The 15,284-nt window shown below is 38.0% G+C and overlaps 1 protein-coding gene across 3 annotated transcripts in view; it reads left to right on the forward strand.

Annotated features, from left to right (window-relative positions):
• The window catches only part of ndfip1.S (Nedd4 family interacting protein 1 S homeolog), a 41,432-nt gene extending 26,832 nt beyond the window's left edge, over positions 1 to 14,600 (forward strand). For 2 of the 3 annotated variants that reach the window (XM_041587429.1, XM_041587428.1), the window contains 6 exons: positions 1,124 to 1,254; positions 5,154 to 5,241; positions 6,964 to 7,088; positions 7,399 to 7,465; positions 11,122 to 11,227; positions 14,260 to 14,600. In XM_041587429.1, coding sequence (XP_041443363.1) covers positions 1,124 to 1,254; positions 5,154 to 5,241; positions 6,964 to 7,088; positions 7,399 to 7,465; positions 11,122 to 11,225 — 515 coding nt within the window. In that variant the 3' untranslated portion in view covers positions 11,226 to 11,227; positions 14,260 to 14,600. 3 annotated transcript variants of the gene reach the window in all.
• The last annotated feature ends 684 nt before the right edge of the window (positions 14,601 to 15,284 follow it).

Here is a 15,284-nt window from a genome sequence, read left to right on the forward strand (position 1 = left end):
ACCAACCAGAGTCAAAATTGTTACAAAGTATCTTATTTGCACCTGTTAGCTGTTCTGAGCTCTCTGCCAAAAGCTAATTAAGTTAGAAACTGTTTTTTTTCTGGCTGTTCAGTTCAGAGAAAAGAGGGACTGGTGTGCTGCTCCTCCTAGTAGTTCACCACTACCAGCACCAACCAGAGTCAAAATTGTTACAAAGTATCTTATTTGCACCTGTTAGCTGTTCTGAGCTCTCTGCCAAAAGCTAATTAAGTTAGAAACTGTTTTTTTTCTGGCTGTTCAGTTCAGAGAAAAGAGGGACTTTCCAGTACAAAAGAGGGACAGGGGGTTGAGTGGTCAAAAGAGGGACAGTTGGGAGGTATGCAAGTGCCACCTAGCTGTGTGAGCTTTTTCACATTCTGTCTAAATAACAATAATTCCGTGTCCGTAAACATCACCTGAGTGATGGTTTTACAGCAGCAATAATATATTTTGTACCCACTACTGTATACGTTGCCCTTGCAGGCATTGTTTGCCCAGTCTTTAACCAAGTGCCACCTAGCTGTGTGAGCTTTTTCACATTCCGTGTCCAGAAACATCACCTGAGTGACGTAGTGTGATTTCTGCCCTTTACAGCACAAAACGCAGCGCTGTGTCAACAATGTATTTTTCAGATACATTTTTGCCCTTGATCCCCCTCTGGCATGCCACTGTCCAGGTCGTTGCACCCTTTAAACAACTTTAAAATCATTTTTCTGGCCAGAAATGTCTTTTCTAGCTTTTAAAATTCGCCTTCCCATTGAAGTCTATGGGGTTCGCGACGTTCGCGAACCGTTCGCATTTTTGACGCAAGTTCGCGAATATGTTCGCGAACATTTTTTCCGCCGTTCGCTACATCCCTATTCATAATACTGAGTTGGCTAGCCTTTTCCCATTTAGAATATAGAATGCATTCATTCTGTATTTTTTAGCTGTCTTTTTAAATTATTTCCAAAATTTGCCTTTATTTGCCATTAGCCCTATACTGAAATTTGTATTATTATTGGGGTTTGAGGGTTATTGCAATTTATATCATAAAGTACATATGTTTCTCTCTCCCTCTCTTTCTCTCTCTCTCTGTGTGTATGTCTGTCTGTTTTGGCAAAAGGACTTTTTGATTACAAGGACGAGTTAGGATTTCCAAAACCACCTTCTTACAATGTGGCAACAACACTGCCCAGTTATGATGAAGCAGAGAGGACCAAAGCAGAGGCTACCATCCCTCTTGTCTCTGGCAGGGTAAGTATTCTAATCACAGACCAAAGCTGTGCGTGTACTCAGGATTTGCTGGTTCTGACTTAAAATGACATAAGAAAAGGACACAGTTTATTTACTTTTTGTATTTTGTTTATACACTGTTATAATAATGTCAGATCACTTAAATGACATTCTTTAACAGGATTTACTGCATGTAGACGATGCATTCTTCACACATTTAAAAAAATACCCTTGTTTTTTACCCTTGTTTTATAACTCAACATTAGTATCATAAGCAATTTACATTTTCTGATGCATAGGTAAAGGATTTATAACTGGCAGGGGTAAAGATTGCACAGTGTTATTTTTGTTAGCTGTTAATTTGAAGTAGAGAGTACTGCAGTAGAAAGAGGTGCTCCGATGCACGCTGCGTCTGCATCCGACAGTCGTTTTGCGTCGGACCAAAGCTGTGACTTCATCCAACAATATATCCTCTTACCTTATTTTTGTCGCATGTGACTGGTCGCATGCGTTTTGTCGCAGCGCTTCGGATTGCGCCAAAAACGTCCATGAAGTCCTACCCTTAAACAGCTCTATTAAAAATGAAAACACAGCACTAATTTAAATCATACTCCTAATCCAAAATCCCAAGAAAAGTCACATGATTTTAAGGATACGGATTTGGTTTGGCCAGGCCGAATCCTGCTGAAAACGTCCGAATCCTGGCCGATAACCACACGGAATGCAGGATTCCCTAGTTTCAATTATGTCAGAGCTCACATATTTACAATATTCTGTGGTTAGCACAGTATTTAGATACTTTATATAAAGGAATACTGTGACACTTGTATTTGACTGCCTTCTATTAACATTAATATAAGTATTTAACTTTCTAAGGCAGAGTTACATTTTAAATTAACTTTTAGAATGTTTTTGGCTGCTGTTCTAGGGCAAATTGCAGTTTGCCTTAAAAATTTAAATAATTAAAGGAAAAATAGAAAGATAAACTTTAGAACAATGTCAAGGCTCATAATCGATCAGTGATTTTTGGTATAGGAAGTCTAATAATTGGAAAATCATAAAAAACTAAGACCAACTGAACAGTTGCTGTAGAATATGTACATTTAGAGCTTACTAAAACTTTTTTAAAGGTGAACTTTCATTTGTATGGAATTCACAATATGACTGTATGTTTTATGGTGCTGGCACCATGCTGGTGACTCTTTGGATTTCTGTACAGTTGTTTTTTTCTAATTGTATTTGTCCATCAAAAGCAAACCTAGCAATTTGGTACATAAAAATATGCTCCCACAGCATATCCATCTCCGCTCTATATTTTGGCTAATTTAGAAACATGTCACTAATATCATGCAATATGTACCACTCTTAACATGACTACATTCTGGTGTCTACATTATTCTCTGTCCATGGCAGGACAAGCAACCCAAAAAAAAGGATAACAGAGGTGCCTTAATTCCATAAAAGCTTGAGCACATTTGTAATCTGCATTCATTTTCAGTTTTTTTTTGTGGTTTCTGAGATATTTGCAGCTTTAGATTTCTAATACCAGGCTTTTTTTTGTCTTAAAGTTGACCTGTCACCCAGCCACAAAAAGCTGGATAATAAAAGTCCTTTTCAAATTAAACATGAAATCCAAATTCTTTTTATTTATACAGTGTACGTAAAGTTTCTTTTGCTTGACTAACATGATAAAACAGGATTTGGATTAATCATTTTTTGGGTGATGGGTCCCCTTTAACAGCACTATTCATATTACAGTCTCTCATTTAAACCATTCTCTGGTTGCTAAGAAATACAAGGAGAGCTGCTGAACACAAAAGCTAAATAACTGAAAAACCATAAAAAATCCAAACCAATTGCATATTGTCTTACAATATTAATGTCTATGTCTAAGCTGATATTTAAAGGGCACCCGTCACCCAAAAAAATGTATTTATAATCCTATTTTATCACATCAGTCAAGTAAAATTAACTTTAATTACACTATATAAATTATTTGAATCTTGTTTCCTTCAGTCTGGGAACTCATAATTATAGCAAGCAGACAGGAGCCATTTTGTGGACACTGTTATTAAGACAAGCCTTGCATCATCTCAGAATCTTGTTTGTGCACTAGAATGAGGGACCTGATGTCCATCCCCATGCCCTGGTTACACAATTAAATGGTTAAGAGAACAGGGGGATGTGGGGAGAGCAGCAATTTCTAGGAAGTGCTGAATGGAAAGTGAAAGTAATTGTCTGCCCCGACTCTATGCCCATGGCATAGAGGAGGGGCAGACAATATTTGATTGACAGCTGAGGTGTTTAAATGAGTTTACAACAGCTATGAACGCTTTAATAAAAAAATAGAAATTGGATTTCATGTTTAATTTGAAAAGGACATTTATTATACAGATTTTTGTGTCTGGGTGACAGGTCCACTTTAATAAGGGGGAGTAGGTACCCTTACAATCACTATAATTATAAACAAGTATTTTTAAAGTACAAACAAATACTACAGCACTGTAGGGCAGAATTGTGATGAACGTTTATGCTTTTCTCTTTTTGTATATGATCTGCTCACACACAGCACAGGGAGAGATTGGATACATTTGATGATTTCTTCCCTATTTCACTGGAGGTATGGTGAATGCTCCAACTCCTCAATTGAAACAATCCCACTAGAAATCAGGTCATACTGTTGTGGTACAGAAAGCTAGATAACCTTTGTAGAGAAGATAGTGGTACAAGTAGCTTTGTAGCATTTAGAACATGGTATAGTAATAGTTTTTATATATATAATACACAAAAGCCATGAATATCTTGTAAATTTTATCCTTATAAACGGTGAGTAGTGATGTCATTTCTGTCACATGACTCACTGAAATTTGTGTATTATAATAAATAAAGTACCACCAGTTGCAAAATATGAGGATATTATGTTACCTCGGAGTTCCACGACCTGTATAAAAACACTTGGCCTTCGGCCTCTTGTTATTATATGGTCATGAAACTCCTCGGTAACTTATAATATCCTTATAATTTACAATAGGAGGTACTTTATTCACTATATATCTATATATATCTATATATATCTATATATATATATATATATATATATATATATATATATATATATATATATATAATATTCTCTTTGTATCTGAGAATGGCTTAAAAACTGTTGGTTTCCAGCAAACACTTTCATTTTGTATTCATTTTCTTCTTCGATACGGGTTTTGCAGGTGAAGGGGTAGAATTATTCTTCTAGCTCAAAGGGGGTAGAGAAAGGATGAATGATCTCTGCTGAGTCAAAGGCTGACTATCATTGTCTCCCAATCAGAGGAATCATGTATGACTGAGAGGAAACGGAAGCAGAAAGTTTTCATATCATAAAATGATAAAACCAGCATCCTGTACTAGATAATTTATCTATTATTATATACTGCTCACACTTCACAATGCCAGCTCACTACTCTGCTCCTTTCACTTAACATTGACATGGTTTTAATAAGTACATCCAGTATTCCTATGCCCACGACTCTTTATTTCAATTCTGTCACACCAAGGCAGGTGCCAGCTATATATAACGGCATCCCTTTAGCATTCATTTAAACCATTAAATGACCCACTTGGTTGAATGTGTTGACTATATGTTTGACCAACTTTTCTCTCAAAGGCAGCCCATGATTGATTTTCCCTTTTAGTCATTTGTTATATCTTGGAACCGAGTTTTCAGAGGTGACCAAAGACTGGCATCATTTCCATATTTTATAATTAAGGCTGACAAGTTTTTTCTTTGTATTCTTGGCAATAAAAATAACGACATTATTAAAGTTTAATGTGTCACTGGTGCACACAATGCGATCAGTGAATAGGACTCCATGTTAATGCCTTTGCTCGAGTGCAGAGTTACATAACCTCTTTTTTGTTTTTAACAGGATGACGATTTTGTGGCAAGGGATGATTTTGATGATGCAGATCAGCTGCGGATAGGAAACGATGGGATTTTCATGCTTACTTTCTTCAGTAAGTAGAAGGAATAATGCAAAGAAATGTACAGATGTGGGATCTATTATCTGGAACATTAGGGACCTGGGGCTTTTCATATACGGAGTCTTTCCACAATTTGGAGCATTCTCTAAGACTGTAAAAAAAAAATGAACACTAAAAGAAGTCCAAAAGGATTGTTTGGCATCAACATGGGGTCGTTTTTAAGCCACGGTAGCTACAATTGTATTTTTTATATTTTTATCATTCTGATTTCCAGATTGCAGCCCTGGTTGGTATGCAATAAACAAAACATGCAGCAGACTTTATTGGTTTACGTGTTTATCTGTCATAGGTACATATATATATCTGTCATAGGTACACACACACACACACTCACATATAAAGCCATAAACATATATTCTTTCCCCTCTCGAATCAAAGAGTTGAGGTTCAGTAATTATGTTCTCATCAGGCTTTTGCATTCTCTGCTTTGAAATCACACCAGAGCTATACCAATTTGGAGACTATACAGTGTTAAAAAGGGTATTGCATTTCAAGAAATGTGAAAAGTATTTAAAGACAGAAGGTGTCTAATGTAAATAAAGAGTTATATAAGATAGGTACTGAACATTGTATTTGTGGTACATCCGCAGGTAGCTGGCATTAGAATGTGTGCCTTCTTGCATGTGAGCAGGTTTGGAGCAGCTGTTCTTGCCGTGCATTTTCTTGTATAAGATTTAGTGAAACTGCAAGCCTAGGGTTAGGTAGATTGCTCACTTAGTGGGTAGTGAAGATATGTGAGGGAAATGGCAATTGCCAGATAATTAAAAAAAGGTAGAAATTTGTTACTGATTTTTCTACAAGAGGTAGAGAAGGACTAGGAGGTTGTATCCACAGGTCACCCCAACAGATTTGCCATTTTTATGCCTATATAATGTTGCTGCATATTAGATGGGTCTCCTGAAGCATAATTATTTGCGGTTTAACATTCTTTATGGAATCAAACTCTGGTCTCCTCTTAATCGGGTTCCCCATTCCCCACACATACTTTTTTTTACTGTAGATAGCATTAAAGGAGAAGGCAAGCTACCGAGTTTATTGCCAATAAATTAACCATAATAGTGCAAGCTAGAATGCTTTATTTATTCTATAGAATACTTTACCATACCTAAGTTAACAGCTATATAAGCCCTCTCTGTTTGTTTAGGATAGCAGCTGCCATTTTAGCTTGGTGTGACATCACTTCCTCCTTGAGTCTCTCATAGCTCTAGGCTCAGATTACAACCGGGAGGGGAGGAGGGAGGAGGAGAGGAGCAAACTGAGCATGCTCAAGCCCTAGCCCTGGAGGTTTAAGCTGAAGGCAGGAAGTCTGATACAGAAGCCCATGTGTACACAATAGAAGGAAAGAAATGCTGTGTTTCTTTTGACAGAGGACTCAAAGCAACATTACTTTGAGGGTTTACTGGTATTTATATAGACCTTCTGATAAAGCTTACTTAGTTTTAGCCTTTCCTTCTCCTTTAAGCACCTCTGTTAGCGTAGGCTTGGAATGTGAGGAAGACAATTACTTGCTGAAGAAATACTGTTGGATCAGAAACGTCATTAAAACAGCTTTTTTTGATGGCAATTTAGCGGGTTAATACTAATTCTGGAAATGTATCATGGAGTATTTTGATGATGATAAAAACATTTATTCCAAATCTGAATGTTTAGTTGAGCATAACTTGCATAACTTGCCTTCTCATTTTATTTTCACAGTGGCATTCCTGTTTAACTGGATTGGGTTTTTCCTTTCTTTCTGCCTAACCTCATCTGCAGCAGGCAGATATGGAGCTATTTCTGGTTTTGGCCTCTCTCTAATTAAGTGGATTCTAATTGTACGGGTAAGTCTTATTAAAACTAGTGTTGTTATTTGAAGAAACGATGGGTATGGTTTAATATAGGGATGCACGTAATCCAGGATTCAGTTCAGGATTCAGCCTTTTTCAGCAGGATTTGGCCACATCCTTCTGCCCGGCTGAACTGAATCCTAATTTGAATATGCAAATTAGGGACGGGGAGGGAAATATCGTGACTTTTTGTAAAAAAAAAATAGTGGATTCGGTGCATCCCTAGTATGGATGGCATAAAGAAGGTGTGATTTTTTTTTATCGCCTTAACATCTCTTTTTTTCTGTGTTCTTAATTTTATTAGTTCTCCACCTATTTCCCTGGATATTTTGATGGCCAGTACTGGCTTTGGTGGGTGTTCCTTGTACTCGGTAAGTATAAATATCTATTTTAGGTAAAATACTGTTACTTTTTGTAAGCTTTGTTACTGAAATGATTGCTCCTCTCTGAAAAATGGTTCTTAAGATATCAGAAACCAATGTGCTTTGTTACATATATTTGTGGGAACATTGTTGTTCCACAATCATTTTAATGGTCTCTTAGTATTAGTCTGCTGTGTTTTACAGTAGCCTAGTAGTAGCCTAGCCTAGTAGGAAGGAAAGGTTGTGGGAGAACTCCATGGCTTAATAAAAATGTACTAAAATACAATCGAAGTGCTACTGATCTGGCCAAATTAACTACAGACATAGAAAAAAGAAGAAAAATTGATCAATGCACATTCCCTGGTCCCCTGTCATATCAGTAATCTATGCAGATGCATGTATTTACAAAGACAGGGGTTTTTTAGTTACAAAATTATGATCATAAGATTGATAAGCCACCATACCACGTCAAGGCAAAACCCATATGGCGGTCCCTAACTATTTACCTCTGGTCATAATTTCAAATGCTAAAGCCTCCCGGCATAAGAGCATTACCTGAAATAAAAGGTCTCCCGACCTGGGCATTGGTTTTCATCATAGGGCTTAGTCCTCCCCCCGCCATTAGCTTTCAAAGGGGAGAGATAACCTAGACCCCCAGCATTGGTTCCACGAGATTAATCCTCCCCCGCTTGCGGCTTTTAAGAGAGAGAAACTGCCCAGACCAACACCCATTTCCATAGGCATTGTTCCACCATTTAAAGAGACAGCTGTGGGGGTGCTACAACCACATGGAAGCCTGGCCTGTAGCAAGCTGCTGAACTTCCAAACAGAATAGATCTGCTACAATACAAAATGCAAAAAGGAAAGGTTGTGGGAGCACTCCATGGCTTAATAAAAATGTACTAAAATACAATGGAAGTGCTACTGATCTGGCCAAATTAACTACAGACATACAGTAGAAAAAAGAGGAAAAATTGATCAATGCACATTCCCTGGTCCCCTGTCATATCCGTAATCTATGCAGATGCATGTATTTACAAAGACAGGGGTTTTTTAGTTACAAAATTATGATCATAAGGAATGTGCATTGATCAATTTTTCTTCTTTTTTCTATGTCTGTAGCCTAGTAGGAAACCAGCAGTCAATACAGTAGAACCCACATTTTATGTTTTTCAAGGGACCAGGAAAAAAATTATGTAAAATCCAGGAAAACGTAAAATCAGGCACATGTGTTAAAGTAACTTTTTCTTCAAGTACTGAAAGGATAAAAGCACAGGAGTCCATTTTACTTTGAGATACAATATTTACTGGAAAATAACAAGGCTTAAGCATTGCAGCGTTAATGTTACACTATTGAGGACATGTGCAAGGCTTATGTCAGGCCTTGCACATTGATCAGCAATTCGTTTTGAGCAGCCTAATTAAAGTTAGAAAATCAAAGCAAATACCTTCTGGTAACAATTTTCCTCCATTTAATATTGATGCTGATATAATCACAGTGAGAATGACAATGAACATGATTGTGGTGTGTTTGGCAACAACCCAAGCCTTCAAATGTTCTTAAGTGCTTATTTTAGTGTAGTTATCTTAGCACAGGAAGAACACATGCTCAGATATAGCTTTATGTGTGATCTCTCTGCACAACAATATGTACAGACTCACTGTACAGACCTCTGCTTAGAAATTGCCCCATAACCTTCTGAAAATATTTGCACAATATTCATTTTCGTTTACAAGATGATTATGCTTCATTATTCATTCAACAGAGTTTTAAAAACTGAAGCAGGAAAGAATACATATAATGTACAGCAGGGTCGGCGCCTCCCCTCCTCACCACCTCCTATTGCAGCGCCGCCGGGTGCACACACGATGACGTCGCTAAGCGGCACGGCCCGCACCACTGCGCATGCGTGCCCGGCGCCGTGCATCAGAAACTTTTTATATTAAAATTAATTGGGATTGGGAGAGGGGGGTCTGGCCCAGTGGAGGCCTATGAGGATCGGGGCCCACCGGGTTTTTCCCCAGTGTCCCGCCGGGCCAGTCCGACCCTGATGTACAGGTTTAGGACCTGTTATCCAGAATGCCCAGGGCCTGGGGTTTTCCGATTTAACGGATCTTTCTATAATTTGGATCTTCATACCTTAAGTCTACTAGTAAATCATGTAAACATTAAATAAACCCAATAGGCTGGTTTTGCTTCCATTAAGGATTAATTATATTTTCGTTTGGATCAAGTTACTGAGAAAAAGGTAATAATTTAAAAATTTTTTAGATTATTTGATTATAATGGAGTCTATAGGAGACATGCTTTCTGGATAGCGGGTTTCCCGATAACGGGTCCCATATCTGTTTTTTAGGTGCAGAATTATTTTCTGTATAAAGTATAATACAGTGGCGCACTCTAGTGGTGGTTTCAATCAGGTTCAGAATCATAACCTGCACAACCTTGAAAAATTCTGCCAGGAAGAATGGGCTAAAGTCACTCCCAAAAAGTGTTCAAAAGTCAACACTTACCCATAACGACTTAAAGCCACTGCAAAAAGTGGCATTTTTCCCACCAATTTATTTGCTAATGACAAATATATAAAGATTGACTGTAGGTAAATAGATTCATTAAAGGTTCAGAACAGTGTTGTGGATGTGCAGGGCAGTATTTTTAGCAGAAAATATGTCAGTCTAAGTGCAGGAGGTGTTATGGGTATTCCATTCATTGCTGTGTAATGCCAGCCATTGTTCAACAGATGAACTATGCCATAGCTTTATAGACAACTGTTGACATTTTTGCTCGAACATATGTATTTAAAGGAACAGTTCAGTATAACAATAAAAACTGGGTAAATAGATAGGCTGTGCAAAATAAAAAATGTTCTAATATAGTTAGTTAGCCAAAAATGTAATGTATAAAGGCTGGAATGACTGGATGTGTAGCATAAGAGCCAGAACACTACTTCTGCTTTGCAGCTCTCTAACTCTGAGTTAGTCAGTGACTTGAAGGGGGAAGGGGGCACATGGTACATACTTATTCAGTGAGTTTGCAATTGATTCTTAGCATTCAGCTCAGATTCAAAAGCAACAGTTATGACAAATGTCCCCCCCAAGTCACTGATTGGTTACTGCCTGGTAACCAATCAGTGGAAACCAAGAGAGCTGAAAAGCAGGAAGTAGTGTTCTGGCTATTATGTTACACATCCAGTCACTCCAGCCTTTACATTTTTGGCTAACTAACTATATTAGAAACATTTTTATTTTACACAGTCTATCTATTTACCCAGGGTTTATTTTTGCACCGAACAATTTCTTTAATAGGATCATGAGTGATGTTAGAGGCTGTCCAGATAGTGTCCCCCTTAGCTTTTAAGCTACAACCAAAAAGTAACAGTTTGGGCAGGTTTAAGTCTTTCTTTTGGGGGTATAGTTTTGCTTCAATGTATTGCAGGTTGTATTGCTATAACTCAGCAGCAGTCCCTTCCCAGTGGCTTTTATCCCACAGTTGCTACAGACACAACCTACCCCGCCAAGAGGTGCAGTTTATATAACTTTCCCACACTTCTCCTACCTGCACTTGCTGTTCTGTGTTTGTGTTCCATACCGCTGTCCTTGTGTTTTCAATAAAAAAGTAAATAATAGCTTTTATTAAGGACCATGCGTGTGTCATTCTCTTGCAGGATTCCTTCTTTTTCTCAGAGGCTTTATCAATTATGCAAAGGTTCGAAAGATGCCTGATAACTTTTCCACACTCCCCCGGACCAGAGTTCTCTTTATTTATTAAAGGTACAGTACAGTGATTCACACAGACGTTTCTAGTGTGGTTTTTATTTGCTTTCATGTTTCAAAATGACACTTTGCTAAAATAAACTACATGGAAGATTTGGATTACTTGCATGATGGATAGGGTTAGCTATGCAGTAATAAAGAGTTGATCTTTTGCAGGCACAGAGGGACCTATTTATAATGCAATGTAAAACATCACCAGTGATGTTGCCCATAGCAAACAATCAGAAACTGACAATCGCCTACAAGATGAAAACAAAAGCAAACTTCTCATTGGTTGGCATGGGCAATATCACTGGCATGATAAACACGCCCCTAAATGTATTAGTGTTTAACTGTAAACGTAATTATTGACATAGTTTACAGACCCAGACTGCATGCTTATCTTTGTGCATATGATCTCTCCCTTTGATTGATTACAGTGATCAGCCTCATGAGCTAGAGTCCTGCAGCGGGTTGGGTACCCGCAAAAACCTGTGGGTTGCGGGTAGAAGTTCCGGTGTGCGTATAGATGCGGGGTCGCGGTCAGGCCACGGGTCTTCTCAATAGTGATTTTTGCTGATCACGTCTACTCCCGATGACGTCACTTCCGGTTTACAATGACAACACTTCCTGTTTTACTCCTTGTTTTCGGACCCCACCTATTTCCGATGATGTCACTTCCCGGTTACAATGACAGCACTTCCTGTTTTACTCCTTGTTTTCGGATCACACCTACTTCAGATGATTTCACTTCCGGTTTACAATGACAGCACCTACTGTTTTACTCCTTGTTTTCGGATCACACCCACTTCTGATGATGTCACTTCCGGTTTACAATGACAGCACTTCCTGATTCTTCATGGTCAGCAAGTCGCAGGTCCGGGTTGCGGATAAGGTACTTACGGGTTGGGTAGCGGGTCCAAGCGGGTAAGAATGCGGGTTGCGGGTCCGGGTTGCGGATTGCAGGTACGGGTTCCAAAAAATGGACCCACGTAGGACTCTATCATGAGCAGTCTCACCAAAATGAAAAACTAGAGACAGAATACGCTAGACAAGAGCTGCACTACTCTGAACACCATTAATCTTGTGCACGCTGGCTTTAAAATTTTTGTAAGGAACATTGGCCCAACCCTGATGGTTCCTTCCCACAAGCCAGCAGCCATTGCTCCCCACTCAGTTGCTTTGTGTTCCCCTGTGGATTGCACTGCTATCTTTAGTGAAGTACTGTAAATAGTTCTGGGAGTGGCTTTGGTGGGGGGGGCAGAGGGGTGAGTCAGAGTCCTGCGCGGGTCAATTTTTTGGGACCCGTACCCGACCCGTACCAGCAGCCTGCAATCCGCAACCCAGACCCGCAACCTGCATTCTTACCCACTTGTACCCGCTACCCAACTCGACCCGCAAGTACCTTATCCGCAACCCGGACCCGCGACCCGCTGACCATCAAGAATCAGGAAGTGCTGTCATTGTAAACCGGAAGTGACATCATCGGGAGTAGACGTGATCATAAAAAATGGAGTAAAACGGAAGTGACGTCACGGGATGTAGCCGTGACAAGAAAAAAGGAGTAAATATCGCTATTGAGAAGACCCGCGGCATTTTGTTGCTTGTATTGTTTGTATATCTGGGATTTACTTATTATATACCTTAGGCATCAAGCACCACCTAATTATAGATACTGGGAAGAATTGAGCACTTTGTGAGGCAATCAGGAATAGGGGAGAATAACATCAGCAAACACCTAGTAAAAGCCCTTTTTCTTTGTAAAACAACTGGTTAGGTCACATTTAAGTATTGTATACAGTTAAGCCATGCATATGGACTGAAAAATGGATTGCATGGTTTGATTATTTCAGAAACTATGCAGAATATTTAATTGATTGTATTTAGAAAGTTTATTATTTCAGTATGCTAAAGCTTATATAAAATTTTCATTTTCGCGATAGTTCCCCTTTAATTTATACATTTCTGGAAATATTTTGCCCTTTACAATCAGACATAGTAATTATGTGTATATAAATATATTTCTGCCTCTTCTTTTAATTAAAAAAAAACAGTTTAATATGGAGCATTATTTTGCTTTGGCACTTACTATATTAAAGGACCAGTAACATCAAAAAATGAATAAAAATACAATTCATTGTTGCGCTGCAATAATAAAACTGCTGTGTTTGCTTCAGAAACACTACTATTGTTTATTTAAAAAAGATGCTGTGTAGCAATGGGGTCAGATATTCAAAGGAGAAAAGGCTCAGGTTACACAGCAGATAAGATTAGAACATAATGGTGTTATCTGGTATCCCCTATTTAATAGGTGCCATATAGACTTTTTTCAGTTTCCGCCATTGCAACACAGCAGCTTGTTTATATGAACTATAGTAGTGTTTCTGAAGCAAACACATCAGTTTTACCAGTGCAGGGCAACACTACATGATATTTTCATTACTTTAAAACACTTTCATTTTTTCATTTTTTGTGTTACTGTTCCTTTAACAATAAGTGTATAAGCTAGTTTAAATAGAGATGAGTTCTGCATAAACAACCCCCCCTTATTGAGATTGCTTTGGCCTACAGATAGGGAAAAGTCCATTATGCAGGTGGAGTTATCTCTGCACTGGTAATCAAATTATACAATTTTCAAGGACCAAACATGGAGTAGCTCCAGTTCCGCATTTCTCCTGTTTAGCTTAGGAAATAACAAAAACCATAGATGTTTCACAAATCCAGCAAAAAGTTTGTTCAGCACAAGTCCTATACATTGCACTCATGTTGAACAAGGAGGGTACTGTGCTTTTTTTTAATAATAAATAATAATATAACAATATTAATTAATAAATAATATTAATACATACATAATAATAATTTTTAATATTTATTGTAATAAATTGTAGATGGATTTGGACCACTACTAATTTCTTGTAAAACCCTGTATTAGGGAACATTTTGTGATGTTTCCATATGGAGAGAAGTCATGTGACTGTCCCATACTGTGTATTGACACAACTTACAGGAAACGCCTTCTAATTATTTTCCATGTGCCTTTTTTCTGGCAGATTTATTTCGGTCTCAGCCTTCCTGCATTGACCATCGTCCCATGTATCAGAACACAGAGGACACCTGCAGGAAGAGCGTTAACTACTAGGAAAACCGAAGGGGGGATAAAATCACGTAGGAATTAATAAAAAAAAGAAATACAAATTCTAAGAAAACATCAAGAAAACAAATAAAATAAGTATTGCCGAAGTTGAAGAAGAAAATGAGCATTTTTTTTTTTGTTTGCTTTTAGGTGTACAACTTTTAATAATTCTGGAATCAGTAGTGGCTACTGTATAAAATCAAAGCTATCGCAATCAAGTTTGTGATGTACTTAATAAAAAAAGCCTTATATATTGTTTGTAAAGTTTTCCACTGCGGTTACTGCACCTCTTCTGCCAGCAGGGGGCAGCATTGCTTTATCTTGTTTTCCCATCTCTTCTTTCGACTGCCTCGCAAATGTCTGTGTACTACTGTATTGTATTTTGCTTTAGTCAAACTTTTGCAGTTTTTTTTAGGTCTGATTAGATCGGCTCTAGTAAGCAGCACCCTGATTCTTGCTATAAATATAATTTAATATTGTGTATATAAATAGATAAACAACCGGAGTAATGTTCCATACACCTAACTGGAAAGAAAATGTGGGAAATTGCAGGAGAATACAGTTAAGCCTCATCCTCTCCCATAGTCCAATCATAGAGAACAATTATACTTATCGATTATGCACAAGTAGGGACAACGTTTAACTTTACCTTGTAACCCATAGCAATCAATCAGCTGCTTTTATTGACCTGGCAACATTGAAATGAAAGAATGTGATTGGCTGCTATGGATTACAAGGCAAGGGGGAACTTTGCCTATGTTTCTGTATAACCCCTGTAACAATAACTAGGCAACCTTTATATTTAATGTAGTCGGTAATATATTCATTTATTTCTCATCTTGAGCCAGTACTTAAAGGGATTCTGTCATAATTTTTATGGTGGCGTTTTTATTTCTAAATTACACTGTTAAGACTGCAAATAATTCACTCTACCATATAAAC

The sequence above is a fragment of the Xenopus laevis genome, chromosome 3S (genome assembly GCF_017654675.1).
Source record: "Xenopus laevis strain J_2021 chromosome 3S, Xenopus_laevis_v10.1, whole genome shotgun sequence".
In the NCBI taxonomy this organism is placed as follows: domain Eukaryota; kingdom Metazoa; phylum Chordata; class Amphibia; order Anura; family Pipidae; genus Xenopus; species Xenopus laevis.